General features: G+C 30.0%; 1 protein-coding gene across 1 annotated transcript; it reads right to left on the bottom strand.

The window, feature by feature from the left end:
* Positions 1–2,871: 2,871 nt before the first annotated feature.
* LOC21393639 (protein LIGHT-DEPENDENT SHORT HYPOCOTYLS 10) lies at positions 2,872–7,948 on the bottom strand. Its single transcript, XM_010106090.2, has 2 exons — positions 7,263–7,948; positions 2,872–3,223 (listed from the first exon to the last, which is right to left on the bottom strand). Exon 1 carries the CDS (start codon positions 7,828–7,830, stop codon positions 7,309–7,311), a length of 522 nt encoding a protein of 173 aa, XP_010104392.1. The 5' UTR covers positions 7,831–7,948; the 3' UTR covers positions 2,872–3,223; positions 7,263–7,308.
* Positions 7,949–15,920: the final 7,972 nt, after the last annotated feature.

Here is a 15,920-nt window from a genome sequence, read left to right as displayed (position 1 = left end):
TTTACTGTAGCAAAACTCAAATTTTAAACTCGAATCGGTAAAGTGAACGGGTAGTTTATTATGATTTTATGAATATCTATTAATTATGTTATTTTTAAATAATTAAATGTTATTATGATTTTTTATTTTTTTTATTAATTAAATGATAATTGTTTACTTTTTTTAGTGTGGCGACATAAATAATATATTTTTTTTTATCATTTTAAGGGTATTTTTGACTTTTTCGCCACATAAATCCTACTAGGGAGAAAAGCCCCGGGACTGGAAAGGCCATGATCTGGCGCATATGCAAAACTCTTTTCTATGTAACACCATAGATAAATCAACAAAATACCATATTTTTTCACAGAGAGGAATCGAACTTTCTACCAGGAAAATAAAAAAATTCCCGTTCACTTCGTTGATTCGAGTTTAGAATTCGAGTTTTTCTACAGTAAAAAGCTCTCACAAACAATCACATCTAACTTTTTTGTTATAGTAAAAAGCTCTCACATAAAATCACATCTAAACTCGAATTCTAAACTCGAATCAGCGAAGTGAACGAGGCTAACCAAAGCTATAGTATCCTCTTTACACTTATTGGCATTCAATTTCCTTTTGTTTTAGACTACTTAATTATTTGTTTAATAAAGACTACTTATGCACACACATTTCACCTTTTTCTTCGAGGGAGGAAAAAGTAACATTGTTGTTGCTAAGGAGTAAAATCCATCGAGGACAGTTTTTGACTTTACAAAGGGGAACGCTATATCATGCATCTATATATAGAGATAGATAGACCTATAGATTTATACTCAATATCTTTATATCAATAGTAATAGTATCAACTTATATCATTATGTTCTATTCGATGAACAAAGAAAATAGAGATTTTCTTTCGGAGAAATGGCCGAGTGGTTGACAGTTTCGTTCTTGAAAACCGGTATAGTTTGAAACAAAGAACTATCGAGGGTCATTTAATTACATCTTTATATCACAAAACATATATAGTGGTTACTTCATGTACTATTTGCTTTATTTTAATTAACTATAAATACGTGTTTGTATTTCGTGTGTGTTCGTTCTCCACCGTCAGAATGATCTATTCTCATTGATTGCCACTGCAATGGTCGAGATGGTGGCAAAATTCTTAACCATCACAGTAAGAATCAATGGGAGTGGATCATTTTGATGGTGGAGAACGAACACATATGGCATTGGATTATAGTTTTTATTTCGTTGTCAATCTTCTACCCTGCACTAACAAATATTTGAATTCAAGCCAGAATTGGGGAGAAAACATGATACAAATTTAAATTTTATCGGAACAAATTATACAAATTAGTTTGATAAGTGGGTTCATGTCTTTGTAATGTTTTCTTGATTAATTGAACTGATTCACAAACAACTAGACTTTGGGGAAATCCAAAGCACATGAATTATATAAAATTTGATAATTTCTTCTTATTAGTTTTAGTTTTCTTTGCTGTGGGTTGAATACCCAAATTTTACTTGAGAAGAAGTTGTTAATTTGTATCATCGTTTACATAATGCATAATATAGTATTCGTATCATCTTAGTTTAATTGATTTATCCCTTTAACTATATCAAATTATCCAAAAGATCAATAAATTGATTTATTCTAACTTAATTCTTTTATTTTCTTCTTTCTTTTCTATTAATTTCTTTCCGCTATATGCATGTTGATTCCAGTATGTCTTTAATCTTATTCCTTCAGAGGAGAAATTAAGTTTCATAAATTACTTTTAGCTGTTTTCTAGCACTATATAGTCTCTCTAGGTACGAATATTATAACAGTATGGAGGAGAAATTTGAGTAGTGCTAGAACAGTCTTAGTACTTATCAGAAGATATGTCTAAAATAAATTAATCTAATATTCTAGTTAGTACATTTGAAATGATAACTCACATATATCCATTAAACCCTAATTTCATCTGAAGATATGTCCAATTAAAGTACTCTTGTTATATGTTTTAGCCACAAAGAACAAGATATATATTTTAAGCCGGAGGCAAAACATTACATTTAATTTCTTAAGTAGGACCTACGTAAATCCACCATATATATATGGACAAGTTTATAAATATACATATATTAAGCTGAAGAGGGAGCTACTCACATCAGCTTTAGGTTTCTTATTTTTTTGTGAGAGAGGTAAATACAAGTGGCCTGTTTGTTTCACAGGTTGAACCAAAACTTTTTGTTAAGATTTTGTCTCATAAAAAATTTGATTACTATTTAAACTATCTGTTCAAACCTATAAACTAACCGGACAAAAGATGGCCTTAGATTATTATAGTTGTAGAAGTAAACATTTTAAATTTTTTGTTAAGATTTTGTCTCATAAAAAATTTGATTCCTATTTAAACTATCTGTTCAAACCTATAAACTAACCGGACAAAAGATGGCCTTAGATTATTATAGTTGTAGAAGTAAACATTTTAAATTTATAAAGCCGGTTTTTTCAAACAAGATTATTAATAATAGTTACTGAAATGAAAACCTCCAGGGACTAAATCTGAGGAATATCTGATATAAACATTTTAAAAATTATCAAGTAGTTAATGAGAAACAGTACAAGTACTTACATATATATATACACACACATGCATGCAAATGCAAATTAAGTGACAACTGACAAAATTATTTGCGAAATTTCCCCAAAGATGGTTCATGAGTTCTCCAAATTCAGTATAGAAAGGTGAATTTAAATAAATAGCTGTTCTCATTATGTTTAACTGTGACGTTAATATTTATATAATTTAGATGTAATTAGGACTGTTCATGATCATAAGCAAGCTAAAGTTGCAGGGTGTCAAGCATATATATGTGTGTGTGTATAATCGAAAGAAGCTAGCAGTAGTAGTGCATAGAAGAAGCTGATAACATTGATGACAATATAATAGAGGATGTATCCGATACTCTACTATATATCCAATTCATAAGTAATTAATTACACAAAAAGAGTTATATATATATATATAGCTAATTATTTCTTACAGATTATTGCCAAAGGACAAACACTTCGTACGTGCGCTCCTAATAAACCATCATAAGACAACTTCCAGCTCGATGATAATAGCAACCCATCATGAGTAGAAAAATTAAAAAAACCCACATTCAAAATATATCGATATCGAAAACTTCAAGATATATATTTGATCATGTATGCAACAACTTTCCTTTTCATTGCTTTTATTCCCCAGACGATCAACCCCTGGCCCTGCAACGAAGAAAGAAATATTTATTTTCAGTTAATCTAAAAAAGATCGTAATTCATTAAAGAAATAAATAAATAAATAAAAAGTCAGCAAGTACTAATTTAATAAGTTTTCCAGCTCATTAGCATTTGGATTTCTAAAGTAGATAGTTAACTTTAACGGATTATACGTTTTGTTATCTTACTTTATGATAGAACATGATCAAAACAAATAGATATATAAATAGTTGCTCAAAGTTGGAGTATTGCGTCTTTCATCATTCTAGTCTTCTATCCTGTATTGTGACTGGTTTTGTATAACATGCAATGCAAATTAACGCTATAAGAACTAATGGACACACACATATATGTAAGATTAACATTGTCTGTCCAATTTTTTTTGTTTCTCTGTATATCCAATCATTTTTTGACACATTATCTAAAGAACAATAATTGTTTAATTTATTTCATCCACTTTGCTTGCCGAGTTCTCTAATACCTCCTAACCAATGGAAAGGACAGAGAGTGAGACAAGAAAAATAGACGGAGAAATATGGGAATTTCCTGTATAATAAATGATATTGGTATGTAGAAACTACTAATTAAAATCCAAGTGCCCATTTGTAATAAGGAATTAAGAAGATGCCTTTCAAACAAAGAACAAACAAAGAAGAAACCAAACAATTAACAGAGAGCAGACATGCTAAGTCATATGCAGATTTAAGTTGCGTAAATGAAGCTCCTTTTCTTTTCACGCAAAAAGAAGTTAATTTTCGAAATTCATAATCATAATTCATTATCCTAGTCAATGACAAAAGTACGTATGTGAAGAAACTTATTGTATAAAATATTGTAAGACATTGCAATAATATGCATGTTAACTTGAATACAAAGCTAGTTTAAACCAATTCGTACAAAATTTGGATAATTATTTGTGCCTTAATCAAAGGCACTAAGATAATCGTATATGTAGATAATTCAATAACAAACTACATAATTTATAACATGCCAAAAATCACTATGATCATCATCCGTCCTATTATTAAGGGCATATACATGTTATTGCATATATAGTAGGCTATGCTTTCATGAATTAGTGTATACTTGGTCACCTAATTTAACACTACTCATGAAGATGCATTTTATTCATTTACACATATTTATAATGCATAATTTAGAATCTATACACATACTCCGGAAGAATTTTTGACCTATACTTGATAACAATTACTTGGAAACAATATCAATTGTTCCCTACAGTACCGCTCATCCATAAGAAGGGTTCAACATGGAGTGAATTTCACAAACATTACCGATTTAAATATAGCACCGGTTAGCAATTTCGAGATGTACTCGTGCATTGTTAGAACATACATATATATATATATATATATACATACATACATACATACATACATACATACATACATATATATGAGTCGCCTTTGTCTGTGTCAATGATTACCAACCAAATCTTAACACAAGATATATAGATATTTAATCACAAAGTTTGTGTACATAACTAGGCCTTTAATTTGCGTTAATAACCCAATAATTCTAATAAACCTTGACTTGCAGATGATTAAATTCTAGTGAGAGTCTTGTCACTAATAGATCAGACTTCATGTATATACTAAATATTTTTATTATTAGTAAGAGTACCAACTGTATATGCCACAAACTTTTTTTAATTTTCGAAGAGATTTAATTTAAATTCAGAACCATGAGCACCGCTGTGGTTAGCTAACTAAATCATGCTGCATATTTCTGAAAAAAGTACCAATTAATCGGATATAGCATTACATTAATGACGTTAATTATATGTCTAAAAGGTAAAATGTGAAAGAAGTTGACAGGAACCATCTAAAACAATTCAGATAATACTATAGAACCAGATTACTCCAAACTATCAAAGCTATAAGGCGGAAAATACAAAAAAATTAATAAATTAATAAATAAATAAAGAACATAGATTACTAATTGAAACTAGTATACTGAAATTTACCATGGAGGAAGCCGACAAGTACACTGGAGAAATGTTTGAGTAATAAATGACTAATATCATGAATGCTCTGTAAACTATGTACCCTGATTCAACATGCCTCTTGAATTTTAAAATAGATTCACTTCACTTTGAATTATGTAAAATCGTTCAAACACCGCCTTAAGTAATGTAATTTCACATATACCTTCTAAATTATTGATTTTGTGTCAACTTATCCCTAATCTTAAAAAAAAAAATAAATCGGGGAACAAGTTATAACAAAATCTATAATTCAGGGAGAAGATGACTTAAAATTAATAATTTAAGAGGTATTTATATACTTATACACCTCATTATTTTGTTAGTATTGTATACAAATTAAGGAGGTATTTTGAATTACTAGTACTCGCCTATATAATTCAAAACACGAAATGAACTCATTTAAAATTCCAGAACATGCATGTTGAACTAGGGCATATAGTCATCGGCCATTTATTAAAAAGATCTATTAGATAAACTTTGACATTACAATAACACAAGGAGTGCTACTAATAACTCATTCTAAGTTGCTGAGACGTAAAGAGGAAGCACAAATATCAATAGCATAAGATTTTCTCAACAAAAGTTGTAACTGTTTCCAAATAAATTTGAAGGCCAATGGAAAAACTGCTAAACAATATTGTGATCGTGAAAGAACAAACTTAAATGCCCCACAAAATCTTTTGTAGGACAACATGCAAATATGTACAAATAAGAAACAAGAAACAAGAAAACAAGCAACGGATATGCAAGTTCTAAACTGCCCTTGCCTATACATCATATCTTCTGCAATAGAGAAAAGCCATCAGTACGATTCAGTAATGTAGCTAAATGGGACCATTATTTTAAGGCAATAATAAAATAAAATATTTTTTGTATTGCGTTTCCTATGGCGGAGAGATTCGGAATGATGGCTTCATTCAAAAAAAAAAAAAAAATGCAAGTAAGGAAAGCATACAAAAGTTCAACACCAAACAAAACTAAAATATTCATTAAGGAGACCCGTGGGAAACCTTAAACCTTAATTAATCATTTATCTCAATCATTTGCCCGTTCAATTTATCCGAAAAGATCTAAAGCGTAAAATCTAACATGACCTTCATGGGGGCAGAAAATCTGCAGAATCTTTGAAGAGACAGATTACAGAAAGAAAGTTAATACTGTAATAACGTACGATTAATTTAAAATTAGTGAACCAAAATCAACGGTGACATTATGTGTGTGTAATTTATGCTTGGAGATTATGAGAGAGTGTGCATGCGTGTAATATATATACCTGCGTGACTGTGTGAGTGAGAGAGAGAGAGAGAGAGAGAGAAAGAGAGAGAGAGAGTAGTCACTAGCTAGTCACTAGCTAATCGTTCAGATGTATAAATGAAATCGGCTTGAGTGTTTCTAAGAATAAGAATTTGAGACTAACAATACGATTCATGAACTTATTATTTCAACTAATCAGTCCAAAAGGTGTGCATATATGGTGCTAATTTTGTATCAAGGACTAATTACGAAAGAAGTTCAATCTATATTAATTGAAAGAAGTTCAATCTATATTAATTAAGACTGATTTTGCCAATTAGGGTTCACTATCATTGAGTTGGATACAATATGCTAATTATTTAGTTTAGCATGAAAGGAAGAGACAAAACCCACATTGGGATTTGATTATTTTTGGTTTGCTCAGGGTCACTAATGTCAGTCAAACTTATAACCCAAGTATCCACTTTGACGATATATATAATGTAATATAGTTAATAATTCAAGTTAGCAAACTATCTTTTCACCCCCCCTATTTCGTGCTTCTAATTCTTTTATTAATCTTCATGTTTTACAGCTCAAAATCATGCCTGTAATATACATCAAAGTAACCAGATAGAAAAATTAGTCCATCAAATGACCACAGAACATTATTAAGTGTGTGTGTCTGTGTGTATGTATGCATAGATATGCTTTCCAAGAAATTAAAACCAATACACACACACACACACACACACACACACACATATATATATATGATAATGCAAATAATTATAAGTAAATTACCAGTTTGAAAAGGAGAATGAACAATGATCAAGATAGATCGTAGTAATTAAAAGTGCATTCCGGAACTGGATTCGTCATGATCATTCCCTTTGGTGATCTGATCCGGCTTCTTCTTCTTCTTCTTGTAGGGAATTCCCCTAGCCTTAGCTTGACACTCCCTGACCTCCCTCAGATAAACCCTGATTGCACCACTGGCAAAAGGGTTAGTCTCTGGAAACCCTCCGTTCTCTTCATAGGCGGCCCTGAGGCGGCCGATGAGCGCGTCGAGGCTCCCCCACGCCTGCCTCAGCGGGCACGTGCAAGGCGCCGGGGGCTCGGGCTGCCCGTAGAACATGCACCCTTGGACGTGTACTTTTGTCTTCCCAAACTGGTCAAGATACCGGAGGAAGTCCAGCACATGGTTGCAGTTGCACTGTGAGAGCGGCACCGGAGGCCTCTGGTTCTTCAGGTACTGCCCGAAGGTGTTCCAGTCCCGCCTCTTCTGCGACTCGTAGCGGCTAGGAGTTGCCGGCGTCGGCTGATCGCTTCCCGATCCTTCCGCAAAACCCTTGCCTCTATCGATGGACATTGCAGCATCAATGGAATTTTTTTTTTTTTTGATGGATTTTTTTCTGTTTCGGTGATAGAAAAAATGGAGAGACTAGCTAGAGAGGGTGAAAGGAATAGGGAAGATGGAGATCACATCATTGGCCTAATGAGTTGACATGGCATGGGGCCATTATGAATTTGCCTTTCTATATATGTCTGTTCATCTTTTTCTTGATCATTATCGATCTTATTCGTTTTTATTCTCCCCTTTTTGAATAGTGTCTTTGCATATTAACTATACGTTTTCCCCCCCATAAGCATACAATAATTGAATGATTTTTTTTGTTGACAGAAGAGCATATTCAATGCAATATTTACGGGACGTTTGGTTCATAGATTTAAAATTATGATTCATGATTTTTTAAATTTAATATTTTTTATAAGAGAAAAATATTGTAAAGAATCAAAAACTATGATTGAGAACCAAAGACGAACTCTTAAAACTTAGTTAGCGTGTCAATGTCAAATTTTAACTTTTAAATAGGAAAATCGCACTCGATTGCAAAGTTTTATCCTAAATTAATTTTTTCATTTAATCATTACAATATTTGTATTTTAAAATCAAAAGTTTATTTTTATAATTTTTAACTGTAGTAAAAAAAAATTAGATGTGACATTTTTAAGAGCTTTTAACTGTAAAAATTTAGAATTAAAAACTCTAATTGGTAAAATAAATGATGCCTAAATAAGCCTAACCACCGCACTAATATTTCCTAAAACTGATGACATTGAGAGTCTCTCGAACTGATTAGGTGAATGGGGAATCACTAATTTTGGAAGGGCTGATTTTGAAAGGTTTACTAATTTAAATACTAAAGTAATTATGCCGAAGATCTGTTTTCTTTATATCTAATTAATTTGTTCTTAAAGGTTGAAAAATAGATTAGTTTATTATAAAATAGTATTACTATTAAAATGAGCTGTTTTCTTTCTAGCAATTAACCAAAAAAAAAAAAAAAGCCAAAAGAACTGAGAGACTCATTAATAGATCACTTGTCCCCCCGTATATATACTCTTTCTTTTCTTGGAAACTTATGAATATCCTGACCTCTTTTAGTTTTTTTTTTTTTTTAAATTTTGGTAGGATGCAAAATAAACACTTGACTCATAAGAGAATTCCTTTTCAACATCCAACGTAGTACTGTTTATATTTGACTTGCTAAGTATTCTAGTGTGGAAGGGTACACATGTAGGGGATCTCTTAACAAGATTTGGGTGCAAGCTTGATCTTTTGGTTGCCTTTTTCAAAGACATCTGGAATATCCAAACCCTAGATCAATACAAATGGGTGACCACTAATAAGCGTTCTTGTGAATTTTTTTTTTAATTTTAATAAAACAGAAATCTGTGCATGCGTATGAACAGTTAAATGCCGTTTAGTTTATAGATTTAAATAGAATTCAAAATTTATTTTACGGACAATGTTATACTTATTATAAATTGGATTATTCAACAATTTGAATTGCAGCTTTTACTGAAAACAAATCAAGAATGGGATATGCTTGGCATGCAAATTACCTAATGTGGTTGGTTCTATGAACAAAGTTATTACAGTAAAATTCTTACTTGCCATGATTTGAGGGGGGAGGGAACCTCAAGTACACGTCAATTTGATGGAGATGACAACCGACCAATTCAGAGGGTCCCACGCAGAAAGATACCTTCTGCCAAATTCCGAGTATATCTAAATATATATATATATATATATATATATCACAGTTATCGACATCGAGTATATAATGGATGTATTTTGCATTTGCATAGTCATTTTGTACGGACATTTAATGTAAGACCTTTCATTGTTAGAAAATTTACATTTTTCCATATGCATTTAGCCAAGGAAAGAGAAAAGGGGAAAGAAGAGGATCAGGACAAAATTGGCTCAATTATAAGCAATGACCCAGGAGCAAAATTTGCTGGTTATTGTCAGGGCTCGTTCATTTTATCAATTTGAGTTTTTAGTTTTAAGTTTTTACAGTAAAAAATTCTTAAAAAATATTACATCTAATTTTTTCTATTACAGTAAAAAGTTCTCAGAAAATATTACATATCAATTCGAATTAAAAACTCGAATTCGCGAAATAAATAAGATCAGTAATGCATTCATTTCAATTATTCCCAAAATGGCCGTCGGCGGATTATGCTATATCGCCTTGGAGAAAGTACTATGTATATGGTGAAACTCGTGTAGTTGATGTATAACAGCTAGCTACCTCTTCTTTTTTTTTTTTTTTTTTTTTTTTTTTTTTTTTAATAATGTAAGTTCGACGAGAGAAGAGACCCTATAACATTTGACAGAAATGTTCATTAAAAGCTATACATGCGGATCCTATCTCTCGGGATGAGAAACACGTCATCCTACTTCTATGAATGTGCAAACTAAAGAGGACATGCGGACATGGTCTCATACACTCTAAATCAAGTACTAGAGAAATATGAAACAAGCACTTAATATTTAATACTCTTATGAGTAATCCGACACACTTGAATATGTGACTACAAATTCACTACAGTACTACATTACTGTTAGGCCATTACACTGTATTAAAGCTAGCTAGTTGGTTGACACCAGAATTTATCAATTAGAAATTTAGGTCAAAGCTCAATTATAGATTTTGTTTTTTTTTTTTTTGGCATACTAAGGGTCGGTTCCGCGAAGTTTTTACTTTTAATTTTTTTGTAAAAGTAAAAGCTGCAAATACTTTTAATCGGTAAAGGAAGAAAAAAGTTATGACTTTCATGTGTTTGAAATTACATTTTTAAAATCGCTTCAATAAGTCAAATGGTTTTAACATTTTCTAATATGTCATAAAATTATTAGAATGCAATAATATCTTATTTAAGCTCAAATACAAGTTTTAAAATCTATTCATAAGAGTTTTTAAGAAATAACATTTTGTGACTTTGATTAAAAACTTTTTTAAATAGTCAAAACACTTTCAAATTAGAATCAGTTTTTGGTCTTAAGATAAAAATGCGTCTAGAATGCACCGCCAAACTTGCACTAATGAAGTTGAATATCGATATTTTGATGCAACTGATCTCACTAATTATGAGATAGTTAACAAGGGACAAGTGATATATATATATAATATTATAATTTTTTTCTCATTAAAATATTAGGATTGTTTTATTAAAAATAAAAAAGAGAAATTAGGGCAATATTTGATGGAAAATTTTCAAGGAGTGCTATTAAAAAGAAACATTATTTTATTTTTACCATTAAAATTATCAATTTTATTCTGCTAGTGTGAAAATGATGACAACTATCAGTCGTTTTTTAAATCCAAATCCAATGACTGGATTGGCACATCCCAAAAGATGACGTCATGGTTGAGTTTTTTAATTTTTGAAATGATGTCATAGTTGATTTTGTTAAAACAAATGACGTCATAGCTTATATTGAAATGAATCAATTCCTAAAATAAAAAAAATCCGTTTATTTTATCAATTCGAATTTAAAATTTAAAATTTAAAATTTTTTAAAATAATCATATTTAATTTTTTTTATTATAATAAAAAATTTTTATATAAAATTAAATATTAACTCAAATTAAAATTTTAAATCAATAAATTAAACAGACCCAATATATATATATATATTGATTAAACTCCAAAAAGCAATTCCAAGGGCTCGAACAATATACTTGGACTGAAAATAGATGCATGTCACAACAATGTTGTATGTTCTGTTCCCTATGATGTTTTTATTGAAAATTATAACTTACCAAAAAAGAGAGAGAAAACAACATAATTTGAAGTCTCGTTCATTTTACTGATTTGAGTTTAAATTTTGAGTTTTATTATAGTAAAAAATTATCAAAAACAATCACATCTAACTTTTTTATTATAATAAAATACTCTCATATAAAATCACATATCAATTCAAATTAAAAATTTAAATCATTGAACTAGACGGACTTTTAATGTGGTTCGATAATGTCTCGGTATCCATAGACTCAAAGAAATAAGGATAATATTCGGACGGGATGGTGAAAGAGACGGGGATAAGTATGTTCATCTACCTCCGCCCCCGTGAGAAAGACTTCTTCAAGAAAGAAAAAAAAAAAAAATTTATGAATCAAACACATGAAAAAGCATTCTTCAACTGCCCAACAATATGCCCACAACGTTGGAAAAAGAAACGCCCAAAACTATATGGACCTAGATCCCTACTGCCATCCATATAAAAAATTGTCGCCTCAATCTCCATCAGCAGGAGTGATCATGAAAAATATGTTCTCATGAGCGGAAAGCAAAGAGGAAACCACATCTTGAATTAAACTGGAATGATCTGGATCCAGAAAGAACATCCAACTTTCTCCACTAGTCTACTACTTAATATGTTTATACGGGAAAAATATTTAAAACACTCTTTATATTTAATTAAAATACCATTTTCACACATCTTATTATTGAAATACCTGAAACATCCCTTTGTGTTTCTTCAAAATACCAGTTTTATACTGCGTATTTTTTAAAAATGATCTAAAAATAATTTTTATCCCACATTTGACCAGCTAAATTTTTTAGATACCCAAATTACCCTCAATAATCTGTAAGGCAAAATACCCACAATGCCTTTTTGTTTAGCCAACATACATGTTATGTCTCTACACAGGAGCAGAGGGAGTTGGGGCCAAATGCCCCCTGGAATTTTCAGGAAAAAAATTTTTAGCCCCTAAAGTTTTGATTTTTTTTTCCTTTAACTGCCTATAGTTTTTTAACTTTTTTTTTTTTTTTCATATTTGTCCCCCTCGTAATTAACTAAGTTCAAATATGTCTCTACTAATCTAATTTCAAGTTGTGTTTATATCATATCAAAGTGATGTCAAATAAGAAAACTTTTTATAAATGATCCATTAATATAATTGTTCTCATACATATCCCTACTTAAGGTGTTTTTTTTTTTTTTTTTTTTTTTTTGCCATGCAATCCTCTTAATTGTTATCTCATAAATATTGTTCTCTATTTTGCCCTTATTGATGTGTCCCTAATTAAACCTTTTTTTTTTTTTTTACTATTGTGACAGTTCCTCATATGTACTTTCTATATAATTTTCTATCTAATTTGCCCACTAAAATCTTTACTACTCAAATATATTTTGCGTGTCTATACACATAATATTGAACCAAAAACACAGTTTGATTGAAAATATTCATTTCAACACTAAATTCTTTTTTACTAACTAAAAACTTAAGAAAATGATAAATTTCTTTTGTAAAATTAAATTCTTCATAAAGTTTAATATTTGTGCAAGAAATATAATGAATTAAATATGTACATGTGCAATGCATGTTTCAACTAATTATTAGTATTAAGAGTTGATATTTTGAAGATTTTTAACATCTTTCCGTGTTCTTAGTTTATGCTCCTCTGAAATAAAATCCGAACTCCGTTACACAAATGCCTAAGCGTCCGTTTAGTAAGGGGATTCAAACCATAATTTGAATCATAGTTCATGATTCGCTACAGTATTTTATCTCACAAAAAATACATGTAAATCGAGAATGATTCTGAATCATGATTCTGAATCTATAAACAAAACGTCCCATAAGTATTCTTTTGCGTTTGTAAAATCAGTCATAAAAATAACCCCTGAGGTGATAAAAGTTTTAAAAGTACTAGAATTACCCTTCTCAATATATATTAAAGACCATTTATATAATAATTAACTAAAATATTAAATGAAATACATTTTTTAACTTAAAAAGTCTCAAAATGAAAAAAGAAAAAGAATCAATAGAAAAAAAAAGGTTTTAGCAAGCTGGCTTTCTTAATTACTTCTTAGAGTCGTCTTTATATTTTCAGAAAATTAATGTTAAAGAGTATTTTACGATTAATTTTATAAAAGAAAAAAGGTATTTTAAGTATTTGTATGATAAAAAGGATAAAACTGCTATTTTGATTGAACACATGAGCGTTCTAGGTTTTGTTTACAAGATACAGATTATTTAAGGTTAAGTTTTATGGTTCGTTTAGTTCGTTAATTTGAGTTGAGATGTAACTTTATGTGAGAGCTTTTTATTGTAGTAAAAAAGTTAGATGTGTCAGTTTATGAGAGTTTTTTACTGTAACAAAACTCGAATTCTAAATTCGAATTTGTGAAATGAACGAGACCTTAATATTTTTTAAAATTTGAACGGTCAAATGAGGAGGTGCATGGGGGGGGGGTGTTTACCATTTTCTAATCGAAATCTAATTTAAATATAAATTTAAACATAGATAAAAGAGCCAAAAAGGATGTTTCTTTTTAGCTATGTATCAACTTCTTTTTTTTTTTTTTTTCTGTCATGATTTTGTTTTTTACTTTTTTTTTTTTTTTCACTTTTCGTTTCGTACTTTTTTTTCGCCTTTTTTGCTTAGAACTTATACACATTTTATTTTTAGGATTTTTTTTTCTTTTTTTAATTCTTTTTTATGTGATTTTTGATTTTTTTCTTCTCTTGCTCCAACTAATAGATAGTTGCTAAGTAGGTCACACGTCAAAAGGATTAAACTTATAAAGTTTATTCTCCATGCATTGTACGCGACTCAACTAGTCAAAAATAAAAGGAATAACCTGGTATTTTGAAAAAGCTTAGGAGATAATTTAGGTATTTTAGTAATAGAAACGGCAAAAGTGGTAGTACATTGAGTGAAGTACTGGGTGTTTTGGGCATTATATTCATTCATATGAGATGTATATATATATATATATTAAGTTTCTCATACGTACGCAGATCCGCTGGCAAATATTTACCAAATATAACACTCTCAAGCTGACCCTTACAATAGTCCGAAGGCCATGATCACTCAAAATTAATCCTCTTTTTTTTTTCCGCTCATCATGAAGATCATCAGTTAAGAATTATTGCAGATATTATCGAGAAAATTTGAAAAAAATTTATCTGACCCTAAGAAAAGTTGGATTTTACATTTGACTGAACAAATGTCTATCCTTTATTTGTCTCTATCTCTGCACTCTTTTGTTTTTGTTCTTTATTAATATTATTTTCTATCTTTTGTCTTTATTCCTGCAATTAGATTGAAACCAAGAATAGGTATAGTTCTTGAAATGCTTGTGTGTGTGTGTGTAATACCGGGAAGCTATGTACATCTCTCTCTCTCTCTCTCTCTTTTATTTTATTTTATTTTATTTTTTATTTTTACAGAATATATGTAATTAAATCCATTTTATTAAAAAAAAAAAGGTCAAATATGCTGACTTGATTTTGTCATTCATACAAACGTTTGCTTGGAACTTAAAGAGTAATTACGTTCACTAAGGCCTCGTTCATTTCACCGATTCGAGTTTTCAATTTTAGATTTCTACAGTAAAAAACTCTCAGAAAATGTCACATCTAACTTTTTTTACTATAGTGAAAAGCTCTCAGAAAATGTCACATCTCAACTTGAATTAAAAACTCAAATCCGCAAAGTGAACGAGACCTAAATCTCAAGAAACTCTGCCAATTTTGTCTGTGTACAAAATTAAATTATTTGTGTATATATCCATATATATATATATATAGTACTATTGCGCAGTTAGTGACTTTGGAGAAGCACCCTCCGCATTATTATCTTTTGGAAACGGCTATCGTAACTATCCACCTGAGGTGATTATGAGAAGTAATTATTTAGAACTACGTTATTTTATTTACGTGGTATACTTGTTTAATAAAAACTTAATAAATGTTTATTTTGTAATATTAATTTTGCCGACTCATCTCTCTCCTAATGTACTCTACTTTAATTGCTTAGTCATAATTACTAAAATACTACACTTAAATCTACTACATTAATTAATTGCAATTAATATCATTTTTAACACTTACAAATGTTATTCTCTACGCTTTAAAAGACTAACCTGTTTTGTTTGAAATATATTAACAAAAATTTAAAGAATACTAGTTAGCATGTCAATAAACGTTTTCTTTTAGAAAACGTAATTATCATATTACCTATATATATATATATATATTCTATATCGTAAAAGAAGTGTTTCTATTAAATGTTTGCTGAAGAAGTGTGTCCATTAAAATAAATATGCACATACGCACATATTATATAATAAGTAACTAATATCAA

This window comes from Morus notabilis, unplaced genomic scaffold (assembly GCF_000414095.1).
Source record: "Morus notabilis unplaced genomic scaffold, ASM41409v2 Scaffold830, whole genome shotgun sequence".
Taxonomy (NCBI): Eukaryota; Viridiplantae; Streptophyta; class Magnoliopsida; order Rosales; family Moraceae; genus Morus; species Morus notabilis.
This window is presented reverse-complemented; position numbering and strand designations above follow the sequence as displayed.

Bases quoted from the DNA above. Each gene is read 5' to 3' on its own strand.
- LOC21393639 (XM_010106090.2), bottom strand. From the start codon at position 7,830: ATGTCCATCGATAGAGGCAAGGGTTTTGCGGAAGGATCGGGAAGCGAT.